Source organism: Columba livia, chromosome 11, assembly GCF_036013475.1.
Source record: "Columba livia isolate bColLiv1 breed racing homer chromosome 11, bColLiv1.pat.W.v2, whole genome shotgun sequence".
In the NCBI taxonomy this organism is placed as follows: domain Eukaryota; kingdom Metazoa; phylum Chordata; class Aves; order Columbiformes; family Columbidae; genus Columba; species Columba livia.
Genome location: NC_088612.1, coordinates 10,003,954 through 10,022,989, shown reverse-complemented (window position 1 = coordinate 10,022,989; position 19,036 = coordinate 10,003,954). Strand labels below are relative to the sequence as shown.

The 19,036-nt window shown below is 39.9% G+C and overlaps 2 protein-coding genes across 15 annotated transcripts in view; one reads left to right on the top strand and one right to left on the bottom strand.

Annotated features, from left to right (window-relative positions):
- ASB7 (ankyrin repeat and SOCS box containing 7) overlaps positions 1-5,791 on the bottom strand; it is a 31,223-nt gene extending 25,432 nt beyond the window's left edge. For 2 of the 4 annotated variants that reach the window (XR_010475419.1, XM_065076713.1), the window contains exons 1-2: positions 5,752-5,791; positions 4,677-4,771 (exon numbers count right to left, since the gene is read on the bottom strand). The gene's annotated coding sequence lies outside the window, so the exon portion shown is untranslated. The other 2 variants (XR_010475418.1, XM_065076712.1) reach the window with 2 other exon arrangements.
- A 59-nt stretch (positions 5,792-5,850) lies between these two features.
- Positions 5,851-18,835, top strand: LINS1 (lines homolog 1). 11 transcript variants are annotated; one of them, XM_065076704.1, is made up of 8 exons: positions 5,932-5,995; positions 7,380-7,436; positions 10,164-10,707; positions 10,795-10,884; positions 12,077-12,218; positions 12,474-13,064; positions 16,348-16,528; positions 17,489-18,835. In XM_065076704.1, the coding sequence occupies exons 3-8, from the start codon at positions 10,300-10,302 to the stop codon at positions 18,405-18,407; spliced, it is 2,331 nt and encodes a 776-aa protein (XP_064932776.1). In that variant the 5' UTR covers positions 5,932-5,995; positions 7,380-7,436; positions 10,164-10,299; the 3' UTR covers positions 18,408-18,835. The 11 variants fall into 11 exon arrangements, with proteins under 11 accessions (XP_064932772.1, XP_064932776.1, XP_064932773.1 ...); XM_065076703.1 differs by lacking the exon at positions 5,932-5,995 and adding an exon at positions 6,008-6,100; XM_065076698.1 differs by lacking the exon at positions 5,932-5,995 and adding an exon at positions 6,163-6,232.
- The last annotated feature ends 201 nt before the right edge of the window (positions 18,836-19,036 follow it).

The following is a 19,036-nucleotide window of genomic DNA, read 5'->3' as shown; positions in this document are numbered from 1 at the left end:
CAAAACTATCATTTTAGCATCAAAGTTTAGTGAATGCCAGTTACAATGCCTGCCCAGTTTCCTCCTTCAGCTCAGCTCTCCTTGTCCTCCCTCCTTCTCACCTGCAGGTAACAGGATCAGTCCCAAGGCCTGACCATTTTTCACAGCACTGTTGAGAGTCTGTACTCAACATTATTTCATTAATTCTTTGTAAACTTCTATCTGACCTTTTGTTCACTTTGGTTGCAAGCTTCTCATGACAGGACTCCTTATGTGTGAGCACCGCAATAATATAATAAAGGCATTAATTACTTCATTGTAGAGCAGATCACACAAAGGCAACTGTGGCTTGTTTCTTCCACAAATGAGTTGTGCCAGAACAAATGCATGAACTGGGCAGCTTTTAGCTTAAGTTAATATTTCTGTCACTTAACACAACATGAAATCTTGCTTTCCTGATGCTAGCTCAGAAGAGGAGGATGAAAAAACCTCTTCATCCTTCTTATGCACATTTTCCAAGAGCTTTGCTTCCCAAGATAAAACATACAAGGTCTGCCAGATACGCTCACAGCCCTACACAAAATTGCACTACCATGACCTAATTTGATCACATTTCTAGTCTTGTTTTCTTTGCATAGATGATCAGTCATTAGTTCACCTTTTCTAAAAAAAAAAAAAATAAAATTGCCTGATTTTCACTTTAAAAACCCACACGTTTTTTATTAGCTGATGCAAATTAGAATTGCACTGACTTCACAGACTACAGGCAAGGTAACAGATTGCTCCACTAAAAAAGTAACAAGCTTTTTTCCCCTCAAAGGAAAATTAGCTGCATATGGCAAGAGTAAGATCTGCAACTTTAATAAAAAGAAGTCATATTTAGTGAAAGTAAAGCTCACTTACTCAATGACTTAAAGTTTGCTTAAAATACTAATAATTGTAATAGAAGTAGCACACTGTTGATAATGTCTCATTGTCAAAGAGATCTTACGCTCTTCTACATCACTGTGTCACTTCATTAAAGTAACTGCAAACACTACGTAGAAAATTAATTCCAACATATGTACATATTTACTTTAAAGAAAGTTCAAGGTTGGTACTAAAAGTGAGACTATAGAACACAGTATTTGGCTCATTCAGATGGCCTGACAGATAAGACCTGATTCCTCAGTCCCAAGATTACACATCCAAGACCAGAACAAGGACCATAATTTACTGATGTTATCCTCACTCTATACAACAAGGGAAGTGTACCATTACACATGACATTTAATATCTACCATAGACTTAACCAGTGTAGATCCTGGCTGTCTGTGGCTGAAGTATTCCAAGACATGTAAATTGAATAAAAAAAAAAAGAAAGCCCTGTAGAATAAGAATAATCACATTAGCATTCATGATTCTCCCACCCATTTCAAAACTCAAACAAGCTAAATGTGTTCTCACTCAAATGGCATTTTAACAGCGGTCAATATGTGTTTGACAAAGAAGCTAAATGCAACTATCACCTTCCTATGTCACTCAGCTTCCTATTTCAGGAGCTCTTCAGACAAGAGAGCAAGGCCAACAATCATTATTATTTGTGTTCTCATATCACAAGTGCAAAGTTTGCCAATAACGTGAAATATTAAAATTTCACAGACCCTTATAGTCCTGAATATATTTTCTGCTAGACCTTCTACGCTACATCCCAGACAGATATCAAACAAGCTATCCACGTGTTCGAGAAAAAAAAAAAATCACAAAGCGACACATGTAAACTGCTGGGTCTGAAAGCAAAGAGTTAACAGCACCTGAATCAAAAACAGCACAGAGGAACTGCTACTTCCAAGGAAAGAAGCCTTCACTCTTCATAAGCGGTCATTAAAAGTCACACATTTCTCCTCAGAGGTTCTGTAATGCCATCTCACAGCGTGGACATACTAAATTTAAAATAACTAAAAGATAATCTAAAAGTCCTCTACCAACTTCAGGTGTTTGTAGCACCACATGATGCAGCCTGGTGGTGTTCTATAAAACCAGCAGCTGTTGTGTTGTTACGTTCTGCAGGTGGCTGAAACCAAAGCACAGAGGTATTGTTTTCCCAACTATTATCCATTTCACAGAGAGGCTGTGAGCTCTGACTTTTGGGCCTGATGAAGAATTAGTGAAATCATCCAGCTCAAGTAACTCCAGGTCTGCAAACTGGAGAGCTAAAGAGACCTCACCTTCAGAAAGCACAGGTAACACATCAGCATTAAACACAAGCAGAGCCCAGAGAAGAAAATACTGCAAATCCTTCCAAATCAAGGACCCCAATGCTAAAGCAAGGCCTTACGGATCTTTTTCAGTAGAGAACGCTGCATCACACTTGAACGGCCACAACTCTCCTCTCTCAAGACGTGCGCTTACAAACTACAGGGAGCTGGTGCTCTGCAGCTTGGAGATCCTCGCATACCACACACACAATACAATCCCTCTTCTAACTTAGAGCAGTGCCCTTACTAAGTTTTCAACAGTAAAAGTCAAATGAATGCTCGGCCTTAAAAGTAATAATTCATAGCAAGTATCAATGTATAAGATTTATGTATTTTGACATGAATTGCCACCATTAAAGAATCCAAATACCAATATTTCATAGAATGAAAGAAGCAGAAAACAATGGCTAGTTCAAACCACATAAAAGCACTCACTTCAGCCCTAATACTCGCAAGCATGGCTGATGAACAAAATGAGCATCGCTTATAGAGTTTATTTCACTCAGTCTCTGGAAGATTTGTTTTACTTTGTATTTCTTTTTAACATAGCCTAAAAGAATCCAAGTGGACAAAATCCACTGGATGACTTCAGTGGATAAAGCAAGTTTTTCACTATGATAATATCATTCTGTACGCAAATGCTGGAACAAGAGAACACAGCTTCTCAGCACATTTCCTTTAAGGGTTTAGAAGGCACAAGAAGGCAAAACAAAACCAAAATGAGTATATAGCCTGAAGATTAAAAAAAAAAAAAGTATGTGCAACTTTATCTAAGGGGTCCGGCTATACTTGCAATATGCTGCATTTCTTCCAGAAATCAAGAGCAAGACTCCAGCATGACTTATCTCTGTTCTTTGTTTTGACCATGTACAAATTTCTGCCAGAAGCCAATTCCCTGATTGCCATGAACTCAATTCCAGCCTCTGCATCTGAATCAAACTTTACTATGCTGGTATTTCACATTCAGAAGGAGTTCCACAAATCAAATGAAAACTTCCATTTCCTTCCATTAATAAATCCCAAAGATCTTATGACTTATCAGCACCAAGAGGTGTCCTGTTGGAATAGCTACATTAACGCAAGCCCCAATGTTAGATGCACCGGATGGGTTGTAAAGAAAGCGTTATAACAAACCAACTTTGGATGAAACAGGTGTGCCATAACCACACTAGTAAGCTTGTCCTAACGCCCATCTGTCTCAGCTATTGGCATAAAAAGCCCTCCTGCAATCACACTGGGCACGTCCACACATTCCACTATTACTCCTGGTGTTGCAGTATGCTATCAAAATAGCATGGAACATTTTTTCCTTCTACTTTCAAAATGCATCCCAGAATTTGTCGCACTTCTGTTACAGGGAGGTTTTCTATTTAATCTCTGACACGTAGCAGCTACTTTTAATCACATGCTAAAGACATCTACATTAGAAAAACAATCCACGCTTGACAAAGATCATTGGCAACAGGTACTGCTCTTTCCCCTGCAACTAATGCCAAAAAATAACTTCTTGCTGACAACAAAAAACATTCCGGTACAGTCAATGACATCTCTGAAAACATGACAAAGACCAGAGTGACCTATATAGACAATACGTTTGCCAAAATAACACAAACTCTACATTTGAAATGGATTAGAATAGATTCAAGACAGACTCTGCATTAAAAGAACGTGTAGAAACTCCATTATTTGGAGCACAGTAACAGCAGGATGCAGAAAAAGGCTGACAGACATCATCTACTGCCCCACTCTTCTTCTAGATCCCATTTCTTCACCTTGCCATGTAAAACAAGCAATTCTCCCTACAAACTGCTCTCTCCCTGAAACTAAATGTTCCTCCTACCAGCAGGATTCAGTTTTTGATGACTCCTTTCATTTTTTCCCTTAAGCACCTAACCGCATTACCTTCTTCTGTGATCTCAGCCCAAAAAACCAAGTACTTAAAAACAAACACCATCCAATTAAAGGAATTTCAATTTTTGCAGCTTTGTTACAATACAAAACCCCTGATCCACGTGAAAGTTAGGTACGACTAAACCAACATAACGCAATTACCATGACCTACTCCAATAAAGATCTTAGAGCTAAAGCAAATCCAGTGTTGCACCCATAAATTTGTGAAAAGGCTTTAAGAAAAGATCCTTTCAACTACCAGGAGTGAAGTAATTTCAAGTGACATTCCATAGATGAGGAGACACAAAAAAATCATTAAGTAGCAATTCATAATCAAAATAACGTTTGCAGACTAAGCTTAGAAAATTAAGAAGCGCTACAAGAAGAAAGTGAAACCGCACTTCACGTGGGCTTCAGAGCTTTCAGACTTCTAAAGATCAGTAGCAAGAAGGTTTTAAGAGAACAAAGAAATCTAATGCTACCTATTCAAATCCATCAAAAACACAAGAGGCCCTAGTCCCAGCAAACCACGTGTCTAACATGATTCTGAGAGTCTACATGAAATATCACCTTTCTGGGTTTTTTCTGAGTGCTGTTTTCTCTCTTCTGTCTTATTTTGTTCTTTGGAGTCACAATTTTTAATTCTCCTTTAAGGCAGCTTAAACCTAAAAATAAAAAATAAAAGTAGAACTGAGCCACACAGTGACATTAAAGAGAGAAACAGAGAACAAAACTGGTTAATACCAACTCAATAGCAGGTTGAAATAGGAAAACAAACAAACAGAGAATAGGAAGGAAAGGGTTATTTAGCTAAGTTAGGATCTTAGCTCAAAAAGAACAAAATTCTCTCGGGATATTAAAGAGTTGGAGGGGCAGTAACAGCAGGACCGCTGCCCTGTCATCCAGCTCCTCCAGAGAACTGAGGTAAGTACCGAAGAATGGGACAGGAAGTAACCCAGAGCTGCTGGGAAATCAAAATCACTCCCTTGCAGGAGCTCACTCTTCAGGAACCGTCAAACACACACAAACCCGACCGAGCCCCAGCGCGGAGTTTCAAGGCCCGGCGGCGGGGGAGAGAGGGAGGGAAAGCCGGGACAGCGCCGGGAGCTGGGGAGGCGAGGGACGCTCTCCGGAGGCCCCCGAGGCTCCTCAGCGCCCGGCGAGCCCCGTTCCACCGGCAGCCCCAGAGCGCGGCGGCGGGCCCGGCGCCGGGAGGGGTGGCCTGGAGCTTCCCCCCTCCCGCCCCACAGAGACAACGGGGGCTCGGCGCCCCCTCCCGAGGGGGGCTGTGGGGAGGGGGAGCCCCCTCGCAGCGCGCTGAGAGGGAGCGGGGCGGAGCAAGCCGGCTGCGAGCCCCGCCGGAGGGGCTGCCCGGTAGCAGCGAGGCCACGGGGTCGCACCCCCCACCCCCAGTGCGGGAGCCGGAGGGCAGCCGGGGCTCCGCTGCCCGCGGCCGTTACCTGTCTGCCGCCGGGAACGGGGGATGAGGGGCCGCTGCGCGCCCGTGCGCAGCCGCCCCCCGCGCTGGCGGCGGGGCGGGGGGAGCGGCGGGGCCGGCCGCGGGAGGGGGCCGAGCCGTGTGGGGACACTTTGCACCGAGCCGCCCCCCTCGGCTCCGCTGCGGGGTCAGCGGGCAGGGACTGACCTCGGCCGCCGCCAATCCACTGCCGCCGCGCTGGGCCCGCCCCCAGCTGCGCGCCGCCGCCGTGTTTTATTGGGCGCCGGGCTGACGGTGCCTCCGCCCATGGTTCGTCCCCCTTGCCGTAAGGCGCGGTGGAGAGGGAGTGCTTTACGACAGAGGAGGGGAAGGGAAAGGGGGCGGGAGCGGCGGCGGTTCCGGCGTTTTGACGGAGAGTCAGGCCTTACGGCGCCCTGTCCGCCCGGGGCGGGTGAGTCGCAGCGGTTGCCTAGCAGCGGTTGCCTAGCGACGGGAAGGGGAGGGGCCTGTGTGCGCGGCGGCTTCGGGGTGACTAAGCGAGGCCGCGAGCTTCCAGGTCGGGGGGAGGCGAGGCGAGGGGCGGGGCCTGGAGGAGAACGGGCGGGGTCTCGGCGGCAGCGGGCGCGAGGCTGCGGCCGGCGGGGGGGACGCGAGGCTGAGGGGAGCCGGGCTGAGGCGGCGCGGGCGGGTGAGGGTACACCGTGCGGGGTGGGGCGGCCTATAGATGGGCCTGGGCGGGTGGAGGAGCCGCGCCGGTTGAGGGGCAGGAGCGGCCTCGATTCGGTGCTGAGGGGAGCGGCGGCGCGGGAGGCCTCGGCTGCCCCTCAAGGTTGGGGGGAGGGGATTGTGGAGGCCGACGGGCCCTTGTGGAGGATGGTGAGAGGGAGCGGCCCTGAAGGCCAGGATGCTGTTTGGGGGCCTTTCCAGAGCGAAGCGTGGCTTGTAGCGAGCTCTGCCGTCCACGAACCCAGCGCTGGCGTTTCTGTAGGGCCAGTGTGAAGGATATAATAAGGAGGCCAGCGAGGTCGGATCGAGTCCGTTTAGACCTGTCTCTGGTGGCTAAAATGCTCGCAGAAGGGTGGATAGAGCATCTGGCATCTTTAGGTGTCAAAGTTAACAATCAGACATTGGGCAGTTCGCAGCAGACGTCATTTGCAACCTCTGCAAGGAGTTGACCTTATTTTAGAGGTGTTTATGGTATTTCAGCACTAGAGTGGAAGGATATCGTGTATTGAGAGATGAGCCTACAGAGTCATTGCAAGTACAAGTAGTCCAAAGTGTATTTTATTTCTTAAATGGTCCAACATTGCATTGTAAGGAGATCCAGAGCCTTCAGACTCAAACCCAGAAGTCATGGACTGTGGTCTCATTTTGCTTTATCTGATTCAATTTTTAAAATGAAAATAGTGCTTTTTTGGATTGGATTTGAATTTTCTCCCAGTTACTTCACATGCAATTAGATTTTTAATAGTGTGTATAACAGGGGAGGACTAATACAGGAACTTAACTATAGCTTTCTCTATTCATGCCTCTTCATTGATGTCTCTGAGTAATCATGTGTCATCGTAAGCCATTTGAATTGGTAGAAAAAGTAAAATGCGATATCAGCAATGTTAGTCCAGTCAAATCAATGCTCTGCACGACTTCGTGCTAAATTAAGTATCCCACCTTGTAGACATATACATGTTTTATAAGTCTGATTTAGAATATTCTGGAGGTGTTTGTTTGGTTTATGATGGTCCTTAGACCTTATAGGCTTCAGCTGCCATCTGAGTTTTCATCTCCAGTTCTTTGTTTCCTTTTCCATCGAGTTTCTTCTCTCATTCTGTTTGCAGCTCCACATGACTTTGGTTTTGATTTTAAAGTACTGCTGAAGTAGTCATGAAAATAAGGTATAACAAAATACTTATTTGTGTTTTTTTTCTATATAGTTTTACTTTCCATCTTTTGCCTGATCAGTCTATATATAAGGTTTTAAAAATTGTTTCCTGTGGCTTATGCAGGACTCTGGCACTGTGAGGCGTTACCTTGTTTTTTAGACACTGTCGTGAATAACTGAAATAAATAATACAATTAAGGATTGGAGTTTGTAATTTCTCGTGTATGTATGTGGTTGTTTCTCTTTACTCTTCAGCTTTTCACTGTGCTCTCTCACTATGTCTGAAACAAATTTAGTCATTGTCTGACATTTTCCCCCCACTTTGAATTAAATTTCTTCAAAATACCTTCCCCCCCATTTTGTTTCCTTTAATGACTTCTATTCATGAACTTCTGTTGTGTGTGAGATATACCTTATAGATGTTGTGAAGTGTTCTACAAATTAATGTTGAAATATAAATTTCTTATGGTAGGATCGGGGAAAGCACAACCAATATCATGTGGTGAAGGTAAAATCTCATAGTGCATATCCTAGAGGAGTTCTAAATGTTTCTGCTTTAACAGCCTTGCTGTATTGTGTGAATTTGTGCATGAGAGATCTGTTCATTTACTATGTAGGATGATAATTCAAGTTGTTCTTGAACACAGAAGTAAATGTGTTGAGATAATTTTACTTTACTAGGTATTCGTTTAGGAAGAAATAAAACTCAAAGATAGGAACAAAAGCTGTATGAAATATTCAGAGTGATTTGTGGAGACATTTTACAAGGTTTCAGGTCATAAATTTCAACCTCAAGTAGAATTCCAACTAGATTCTGCAGAAGAAGAAGGAATTTACTACCTGAAGTATCAGATTTATTCTCAACATCTGAAATGTGGAATATGGGAAAGGATGGGGGAAGTGTTCTTAGTTCTGTCAGGTGAGGAACATACTGTAACATTTTGGAGTTGTCAGGTCAGCTGTTGCTCAATGTGTCTTTAAAAATACCACACCAGAGTGAACTGTAGATCACTCCCTGCAGGCAACTTCTTATTCTCTAATTTTAGATTATCTTCTGGAGGAAATGCTGCCCAATGGTGGAAGAAGTGAGGAGTCTGGGTAGCATGTCTTGGTCTACCCCTAATCCTTTGTAGCTTTGCAAAGCTATTTTGTCAATACATACTTCAGTTGCAGTTAAAAAAATCAAATTGTAAAAATGAAGGTGTAGTTCTCGATTTTTTTTTTTTTAATAGTGTTTTAAAAACTTGTGAAGAACTAAAACAAAGTTGCTTGTATACTGAATTGTATTGTTTCATTGTTTTCTAATCGACTAAAAAAAGCAATAATAATATAAAATATTTGGTGTGATTATAAATGCCGTTGTAATTGACAGGAAGATCTTTAGAATTTCTAACCAGCTGGGAGGCTGAGCTGTCTTTTGCCATTGATAAGAAAGGGGAACATTTAAATAAAAGCCAACTGCAGACAGCTGGCTTCAGGAATCTACCTGGAAGTGTATCTGGTTGATTACACCAGACTTAAAAGCAGGGATCCAAAAAGCATACAAAAAGGAAATTCTTATCAACAGCATAAGCTCTGCTCCTAACTTCACAGTAGATAAAGGTAATGAGTTTGGGATTTTTTTTTATTAAAAGCATTCTGCGTAGAGAACATGTTAAAATTGTCCTAAAAAGATAAATATTACAGACTAGCATCAGTCTTAATACAGACGAAAAAGAAACCCTGATGTTCTTAAGTATGTAATTTTGTTTTCTGGGGAGATAGAATATCTATCTAGCCATTTGCATAATGGTTAGAAAAATGTGGGTGCTTAGATGCTCACACTTTAAAGAGAGATTTGAGTTCTTAACAGTTCCTTTTTAAGCTATAGTGAGTGTTCTGGTGTTGTGACTGAGAGCTATGTTCCATTGTGATAAAGATTTTTTTTTTTTTTTTTTTGCTTTAGATGCCTTTCCTGAATAGAGCTGAGCATTTTTATTGGTTCTTAATAAGTTTTACGCTTTTTTGTTTTTAAGCTTTTGTTTTGTTTTATTTTTCTAATTTTGAACTTCTCAGTCACTGGACCCTTGAGACCAGCCCTGTGGCATTCTTGGTCCTTTGCATTATCTGAAAACCTGTTTTGGGTTTCAAGATGTAGGTGTGCAGAATGAAAGTTCTGCACTTGTAGACGTAAAGGAATTCTTCGATCTTCCTTACTAGATTAAGAGCCCAGCTCTCCCCTCCTGTATGTTCATACTGCTCACCTTGGGCCTCTGTGCAGCAGAAAACAAGACTTGTCCTTTGGTTTCTGTTTTTTTTTTTTTTGAGATGTGTTGCGATATCCAGCCTTAGTGGAACAACAAGCGTTGCCAGTGCAGGTGAAGCTTTAAGTTGAAACTTTGTGCCTGCTTTTGGAGGAAACCGTGCCCGAGGACATGAGGTTTTCTTAGTTTTGTTTGATCCAAGTTCTCTTATCTTTCAGAAGCAGTTCTAGTAATAATAATCTTTGGCTTTGTTAGTTCTAGCAAATTGATGTTGATGTCAGTAGTATAATGCTGGAACTATAAACTTCTTCATGGTGTGGCAATTCTGTTATTTGAATATCTCACTGGGACAGTTTTGTGCAGCTATCACTTGCTGTTGATAAACAGTGAATTTGTATTTTCAAAATAAGTTTAATAATGGTAGTATTAGCTGTAAAAATATGTCTTTTGTATCTTTCTGGTTATCTGCTCAGTAATAGCAAAATATTTATTTCTAGGTAACTTAGAAGAGAAATTCCTAGTGATGCTTCTTTTTCTATTACTGGACAAAAAGAACTTTGAAGCTGATTTGCATTGACCATGAATAATCAATGAAGACATACGGCATTTTCTGGAATATTGACTGTTCTCATAATGAAGATCTCTCTTCTGCAGCAGATGTATAAGGATGTACTGGTAGGCCTTCCACTAGCGAAGGAAAGTCGTTATTATGCCTCTTTACTTACTCTATGCATTGAGCAGTCACCAGGAGGAGATGAATCATGTAACTGGATGCATTTGTCATCTACTAATGGTGGTATTAGGAGCCATCAGGACGCTGATATGCCAGATGCAGTTGTTCCTACAACAGAGGATATATCAAATAGCTTCGCAAACATGAACTCCTCATTCTCTCCAAGAGAAGTGATGCTTCTTCAGTTAACCTTGATCAAGATGGTGGTTGTTAAAGCAGAGTGCCAGGAAATTGAATTTAATACAAGACAGAAGTACTGTGAAATCTTTGTCCTTCTTCTGAAGGAGGCAAAAATTGACTCAAATTTGGTAAGCTTTTATAAACTTGTGAAAGGAGGGAAAAAAAAAAGAACAAGGAACATACCTTAGATATGTTTTCTTTCTCCATGTCTGCAGATTTGCCTGCTCGGTAGTTATGATCAGCTGTTATCTCACATGGCTTCAAAAAGTTTAGCATCTCTTGTGTATTTCCAGCTGAAAGAAGAGGTGAGTATAGCATAACTTTTCACAGCTTAAAAAAGTGGCTTAGCAAAAATGTGCCTTCAAGTTGTTCCATTTGACTCTAGAGCCAAGTTCTTAAAGTGCTTATGTGGCACAAAAGTAGTCACCGAGTTCTGTAAAATCTGAAATTAGTTCTAAAGAGGCTCCTTTCATAAGGAGACCCACAGAGCAACATCAGAACTGCCCCTTTCCTGCATGTCTACTCTGCTCCAGCCTTCTGAAAGACATGTCTGCTTTTCAGCATATAGACTGTCGCTCCCCTCAAAAAGCCACACAGTTTCATTGAAGTGTGTTTAACTCCAGTATGGGCAACAACCTGAAGGTTATACGAGATAATACTATATGATAGTTCTCCCATAAAGTGTGTCTTAAGGGACTCTGGGCTGGAAGTGATGGATAGGAAAGGTATTTAATAAATATCCCAAGAGAGTCTTTCAAGTGTGTTAGGAGTGGCATGGAGTGTAAAAAGAAAGGAGATCAGACGTGTAACAGAAGTTTGTAATCTGAAGTAGAATGTCTTTATATATAAACATCTTGAATTTTATGAAACTATTTTAAGGCAAAATGTGTCTAGTTGACATATTCTGTTTAAGGTTGCAGTACAGGTATTTAAATAAATAATATGGACTATCAATATTTTTATGGTTACTTGAGATCTGTTAGGTGATGCAGTAGATAAAAGTAGGTAGTAACCTGTTGAAAGTTGATCACATGCTTTTCTGTATTTTCTTATTTGAATAATCCAATTACTTGATTATTTTTTTACCTGCTGTATATTTGGTGAATGTGTATTGCAGCCTCCACAGCAGCATCTCTGAGTATAGATTTCTCTCAGAAATAGGTCTGTAATATTTCTTGAAAAGTTGTCTGGGAATTATGCATTCAGATATGGTCTGTCTACAGTATTACCTGATTTTGGGGTAAAACATTAGGAGGTTTGGTTTTCCCTTTCTGGAAAATACAGATATTTTCTATCTCATGCATATGCATCTTCGTGTTTGTAAATAGAGGCATATGTAATTAACAGGCACTAGACAGGTGTATTGTTTCTACCTGTGGTTTATCTATGCTTACATTTGAATCTTTTTAATGTACAATTTTTAATTATTGTATTACTATTTAACTTGCATAGCAATTGTAAAGCATACATGATTGGTTTTTGAACTTCTTTTCTTAGAACACATTAAATGTCACTTGGCTCAACTTTAGTTTGAAGACTCTTTCAGGATTCCCTCCAAATACCCAGGTAGCAGAATGTCTCTGGACTCTTACAACTATTATCAAGGACATACTGAGCGACAAAGTTGTCCCGAAAGCAGGTACTGTCGCTGCGTGTCGATATAGCAGTGCCCACCAGGGGGAGGAATGTTACTTGTGATCTCATCTAGAGCAGCTTGGCTAAAGAACACCTAGTTTCTTACTTACAGAGAGGCTGACAAAGTACTGTTAAAAATGTAGTGATTTTAACATGCTTCAAACCTGAGACTAGTCACAATTGCCTGTTTTCTGCTTATTTGATGATTTAGCTGACAGTATTACACTCCAACACTGTAATGTTCTTCTCGTTGCTGTAGGTATTTTGCAGAAGTTGTTGGCTCCTCTTGATGCTGTACTTGAAGGATTTTATAATTCCATTCTGTTCCATCATTTTGACAGTCACCACTATTCTTCACCTTATTCTGAAGCTACAAACAATTTGATCAGTTTTGTAGATCTGCTTGAAGCACTTTTGGCTTCCAGAATTGAATTACAACTACCACTCAGATGTCAAAGAGTGTTGTTTTTGAAAGTTTCCTACGTCCTGAACCTCATTAGCTCATCAATTCATTATTTAATCAAGAGGAGGCTCATTATGCTCCTTAAAAAGTGTGTCCTTTACAAGTCTAGAGAAGGTGTTAAAAGTGGATCACTGTTCTTACAAACCCCATCTTTATATGAGGATATGCTTACGCTGAGTAATGCTGTTCTTCAAGTTGTGAATTTGACTTGGTTTAACCAGATCCCACTCAGTGAAAAGACCAGCTACTTCGGAGGCTGCGAAGCTCTTCCTGAAGAAGATACTCAAGGTGGTTCTGACCAAACTGTTCTCAGAGCCTTAAGTCTGGTTGTGCTTAAAGCACTGGAATTCAAATTTCAGAACTCTGCTACGGAAGCTGAAATCAAAGGTAATAGTCTCTTTGAGGTTTGTTAATTAAGCTTTCAGATTTTTGTAGTCACACTTCACTAATACTGTGAATAGAATTCAGCTGAATTAGTGGTGGTGGGAGGGAGGAAAGAGAAGACCCACCCAGAAAACCTGTTCCTGCTGTTGCTGTGTCCTGCCTAATTAGTTGTTTCCTTTCATTTTATCCTGTTCTTAGCCCTACAATGTGGAGGGCTTGAAACAGCTGCATTTGGGATTGAGAACTTTTCCTGTTAAGAGCATTTGTTAATATTTGAAATAGTTGAGCCAGCTTGGGAACACCAGGCTCTTCTCCAGTTGGAAAAGAAAAGAGCCCATAGCACAGCATCTACTTTATGCAGGGTGGAGAGCTAAAAGGAACAGCAGGTAACATTCTTTTGTCTGTGGAGGCAGACCTGCAAGTACCATTATTTTGGCTGAAGGTACCAGGCACAAATAATGTAATGGGGTGAAAACCAGCAGTTGTAGAAAAGGTAAAAAATAATTAAGGTGTAAAGTGAAAGACAAGAAAATTATGGGAGTTGGCAGAGGTTGGTGGTTGTGTTCTTCACCCTGACTTATAGGTCTAGTCCTTAGAATTAGTAGGTGTTAGGCATACTTTTCATGCCTGCTTGCTTGAGCATGTTTGTTTTACTGAAGAGATGAATTAGATTAATAGAAGAGCAGACCTGGCTCCTGTGCTGGGCCTGTGCCACAGGCAGGCAGTGGGATGGCGAGGGAATGCAGTGTAACTTGCGTTCTTGACAGGAGAGGACGTGTTGCTGTGTCAAACTGGTAGCCAGTTAGTAGTCGCCTCCTGTGATATAATGAAGTGCAGGGGTGAGGCTTTTTGCCTGAGAAACTCCTGAAATTCTGTTTTTCCACTTGCCTTTTTACCTCTGAGAAGCATATGATACGCATCTTCTGATGCTGAGCTGTGTGAATGTGGATGTGCAAGTTCTCTCATCGAAGCAGCTTGCTGGCCCTGGGTTACAAACTCCATGGCAAAAATGGAAAGGTAGTTCTGAAGCAGTTTCTAATCAAATACAAGTGAGAATGGGTGTTCCTTACTGTCAGCCAATTGGTGATATGGCAAAAACTACAAAATAATATATAGTTTCTAAACAAGGATTAAGTTTTCCAGCATTTTAAATATTTTGATGCATTTTAATACAAGTTCTAGATGTAAATATTTTACTTCTTAGGCTTCCTACATTATGTAGAAATATAAGATCAATTTTTAATTAATCTGACTGTGCAAAAGAGCTACAAACTTCTGTGATATGGCTTCTGATGCTTTTTCCAGATTTTGGAAGATGTTACATGTGTGATGCCAGTTACGTTCTTAGAGTTTAAGTATTTGTAGAGAATGTTTTACTTATGGCCCACCTTCTGAAAAAGAATAGAGACTGAGATTGTCTGCAGACAAGTGAATAAAAAATGTAGGTTAAATCTATTCAGACGCCTCTGTGGAAAATCTTTCTCAAAGAAAAAAAATGATCCTTTCTTTTCCAGATTTGTGACACAAAAATGAGTTCTTTAATTAGATGCAAATACTGTCAAGAGGGATTTCAAGTTGAAAGGAATGGTATTTCTATTTTAGTGACGTTAAATTAAGTGATTAAAACAAGCACCAAAGTGCTTTAATATGCTAACTTCCCTTCTGGGAAGTTGGTTGATCTTATCTTTTTTTTTATTAACATGAATTACAGTGGCTTAACTTTAATTCATTTCAATTTTCAGAGTAGCTTCCACATAGCTTTGATTTATAGGGAAGAATCTCAGTCTGAATAGTAACTATTAATAACAAAGATAATCTGCTGTTCATATTATTTGCTAAGAGGAAAAGCAAATCTTAAATTCAAATATTTGAAATGACATAATGATGGGTTTGTAAGTAAAATTGATTCCCATGTTGTAAGAATTTGTTTTCGAAAGTGGTAATCACTTTATACATATGATGCAACTGTGCTCTTCAAGCCATAGTGTACTTGTAGCAGCATTAGAGTTCTTACTATCTTTGGGTAAAGATGTATGTCACTATTTTCTTCTGTTTTCTAAATGTTGAACGTATGCTGTGTTACGTGAAAAACTGGTATTACATTCAGAGGTAAAGAACCTTTATATAGTATGGCATTAGAATTGAAGAGGTAAGTTTCTTGACTTAAGGGAGTCAACCTGTCATATGACTAGGAAGTTGTTTTTATGAGGAAGCTGCTGTGCTAAAATGAGATAAATTTTGAAGTGCTTTTCCCATCCAGGAGTGCAGTGTTCAGAGGGAGGGGGAAAACTAAGATTTTCAGGAAAAGCTCTGCTTACATTAATTCTTCCAGCAAGGATTTTATACTATCTCTCATGAAGGTACCTTTATCCCAAGCCTTTGTGTATGAAAATGTACATAATTCATGAAGAATTTATTTTATAAAAAATATGGCTATATTACAAGCCTCATACTTTGTTTTACTGTAGAAATGACAACTTATTTCCATCAACTATAGATCACTGCAGTTGATTTCTACAGTGGATCATCCTGAGGTGGGTTTAGCTTCAGTGCTGTCAAACATTACAACTGTAGTATTATTTCATATGGGAAGAACTACCTGAGATGAAATCTCAGCAAAGTGCTCGCATTGGATCATTACATCTGTGGCATTGACTTGATTACAGTTATCGTGCTTTAGTTTGCGACATACTGATGAATCTGCCTAATTGGGGAGCTAAAGGAAAGTGTAAATCCCAGCTGTGTAGGTATAGTCATATTTTTTTAGGTTTCCTGTGCAATTTTTGAGGTGTAAACTTGTTTGTTAGTCAAGAGGATTCACCCTGTTTTACCCAGAACTTTTTAGGTTCCCTCAGACTACTCTTCCTTGAACTCCAAGAAAATGAAGAATGCTGTCAGATGAATAAATTGTGTCCAAGGACAAGTTTTATCTGTCTTGGGGGAGAGTTCTATGCCTAATAAGTAAATTAGTTTTCTGCAAGTTACTTACAATTGTTAACATTGGCATGTGAACACCAGTATGTTTAGGGTTTAGTAGAGTAGCCATTCATGTTGAATTTAAGGCTAGGTAACTGCTTATGGTTTTCTGCAAAATATTTATTGATTTCTTTGGTACCAAGAAGCAAAAACTAATGTGTAAAATTTGATGGTTTGTAAGTCAGTTGAGCTTAAGAAGGATGAATGCATTCATGAACTCCTATGCATTGTTCATTTAAAACATAAAAAGTGTATGTAGTTTAGTAACTAAAAATGTATAGCAAAATTCATAGTTACTTCTTTTTTTCAGGAGACTTTCAGAGTTCCATGTCCCAGCTATTGATATTCTGGAGGAGTCATCTGAAGTCTCTGCCACAGTCTCACCCAGTTGTACATCACTGTGAATGGCTCTCCTTGATTTTCATAGAGCAAGATGATGATATGTGGGAAGCTGCTAAAGCTTTATTACTTATTTATTTAAAACTGGATAGGTTAGTGTACATTTTATTTGACAACACTATGAAGAATTGTAATTTAGCGAGGTTATTGTGATGTTTCCATTGATTAATTTTGTGTAAAGAGAAAATATTTTTAAAAACAAACAAACAACAAAAAAAAACACAACCAAAAGAACCTCAGGACGACATAATAATATGTGGTGTAATAGCTGTTAACTTTGATAATTTGATTGTTTTTTGGATTGAAATGAGGGAGTTATGCAACAGTTTATTAGTAAATATCTTAGCCTGTCATTCAGAATAATTTACTTCACAAGCTAAAATAGTGGTTAGATGCAGATAAAAGGCAAGACTGTTTGCTTTCACTGCTGACAGTTTGAAAATATTGTGATTGTCATTAAACTTCAAGAATTCAGGAACTTCTGGCAAGGCGTCTCTCTAAGGCTTAGACCCCGTTAATTCTAGCTAGTTGGTAATAACTGTTATTGCTAACAAATGAAATGTGTTCTTCATTAATTTGTCCTGGACATTCACTGCTTCATTGTTCTTTAAATTACTATACAAGGTATTGTCCTAATTTATAAAAGGTCCCTCAAGCTTCAAATGTGAAGGTATTGCAAGTAGTATCTTAAATACACACAGTTCTTCTTAGACACCTAAATAAATGCAGGACACTTTATTCCAATGTGCTTAGCATCTTGAAAACTTGTGTCCAGGTTTACAAAAATATTAAAATAACAAGTCATGGATTGCATGTAACTTTGTTCCAGAATGTTTCCTAAGGAGAAGTGCTGTTTAAGAAGGCCTTTTTAAAGTGTCTTGGCATCCTAAACTGTCTGATCTCTTAGCCCCACCTAGGTCATTCTTTCTCATTCCAATATAAAAACTTACTTTTTGGTTTTTGCTTTTTGATACATATTTAAAAAGAGCAGGAATAGCATTTTCTGGACATACTTCCATTGAATTTAATCCATTTCATCACTTGCTTTTCAGGTTCCAGCATGATGCTGCTGATAACTTAATCCAAAAAGAGGAGGAAACCTGGAACTTTCTTACTCATGCAGGTGGATATAATCCTCACTGTATCTTTTTATTTTTTCTAGAAAAAATTGCCTTTGATTCCACAGTATTACTAGATTTTTTGATTTCATCAGAAACTTGCTTTCTGGAGTACTTGGTAAGGTACTTAAAGCTTCTTAGAGAAGACTGGCAGCAGTTTGTACAAGTCTGTAACCATTTTGATACTAAACATGGCACTTTTCAATCAATTTCTTCTGTCAAGCCACCCCATGAAGAAAAACAAAGCTGCACAACTGATGAGAGTTTGCAAAATGCTTGTTGTGAACGAGAACCACAGACTCTGAGATCTTTGGCTTTTTCTCACGACTGCGTAGTGTTTACTACAGATCAAGGTGATAACGAAGTTGTAGAGTCTAACCAGTCCAACTCACTGATGTGCACTGATAGTGCATCTCTGCTGGGTTCTCTTCAAAGCCTTGTTAATTATGACAGCTCAGAGGAGTCTGAATTAGAATCAGATGGAAAAGATTGTTTAGTAAATAGAAAGCAGGTGCCTTTAAATAATGAGGGTGAGACAAGGGTGAAGGAGACTGGTTGCAGCTACTCAGGTGATAATCAGAATACACTCAAGTCTGAAGTGTTGCCTCTGAAACAAGAGAGATCTAATACCTCATCCTGTTTGACTTGTGTGGTGTCTTCAGATAACATCATTCCCCTGAGAATAATGTTTTACAAATCAACAAAATGTTTGGAAGAACTTCAAAAAGCTATTTCTAGGTTGCAGAGAAGAAATCTTTTCCCATATAATCCATCTGCATTGTTGAAACTACTGAGCCATGTGGAGAAGATCAGTAAGAATATGAATCCACAAGAATCTAAAGGAGAGTTCTAGTCATGTTTTGACTGCTACACTGAGGAACGTTTCCATGAGATTAATGACTTCTAAAGCTCGTGCCTTTCACACTTGTCAGTGTATTTAACCTGAGACAGGATAAACCTGGTTATTGGTTAACACCTTAAAATCTGCAGCTGCCTTCAGTGACATGATCCATTACTTTAGGGTCCTAGGCTTGTTCATGGTATGTATGTCAGTGTACAGTATATAAGGATGAGTTGTTAGGTATTCAAAATTTGATAATAAATGATTAATGTGAAAGTATATCAACAATACATGATACTTAAATATTGTCAAATATAGTTAATGTTATTCTATATATGAAGTCACTGCCAGATGGGTGGTGATTTATGGACTACAGCACAGTATTAGTGCAACACATGACTGCTTAGAGGTTGAACTAAATAAAATATTTTAATTGGGAACAGTTTTGGTGTTTATACTGTGTGTTTGGCATTGGTGCTTTGCCCTAAGTGGACATTCAGTTGTGCTACCACAATCACAATAATCCGTGCTGCACTTTTCTTGGCTGAGGTGCTTAACTGATGTCTAGGATGTACTGTTTGCCTGATTTAAGTGGCAGTGTTATCATTTCACTGAAAATTTGATTTAGTTTTTCCTAATAT

Excerpts from the sequence above, each read along its gene's own strand:
- LINS1 (XM_065076700.1), top strand. The coding sequence starts at position 10,300 with ATGAAGATCTCTCTTCTGCAGCAGATGTATAAGGATGTACTGGTAGGC. Across the intron at positions 10,885-12,076 it reads ATTTCCAGCTGAAAGAAGAG|AACACATTAAATGTCACTTG; the intron begins GTGAGTATAGCA and ends TTCTTTTCTTAG. Across the intron at positions 16,529-17,488 it reads ATTTATTTAAAACTGGATAG|GTTCCAGCATGATGCTGCTG; the intron begins GTTAGTGTACAT and ends CTTGCTTTTCAG.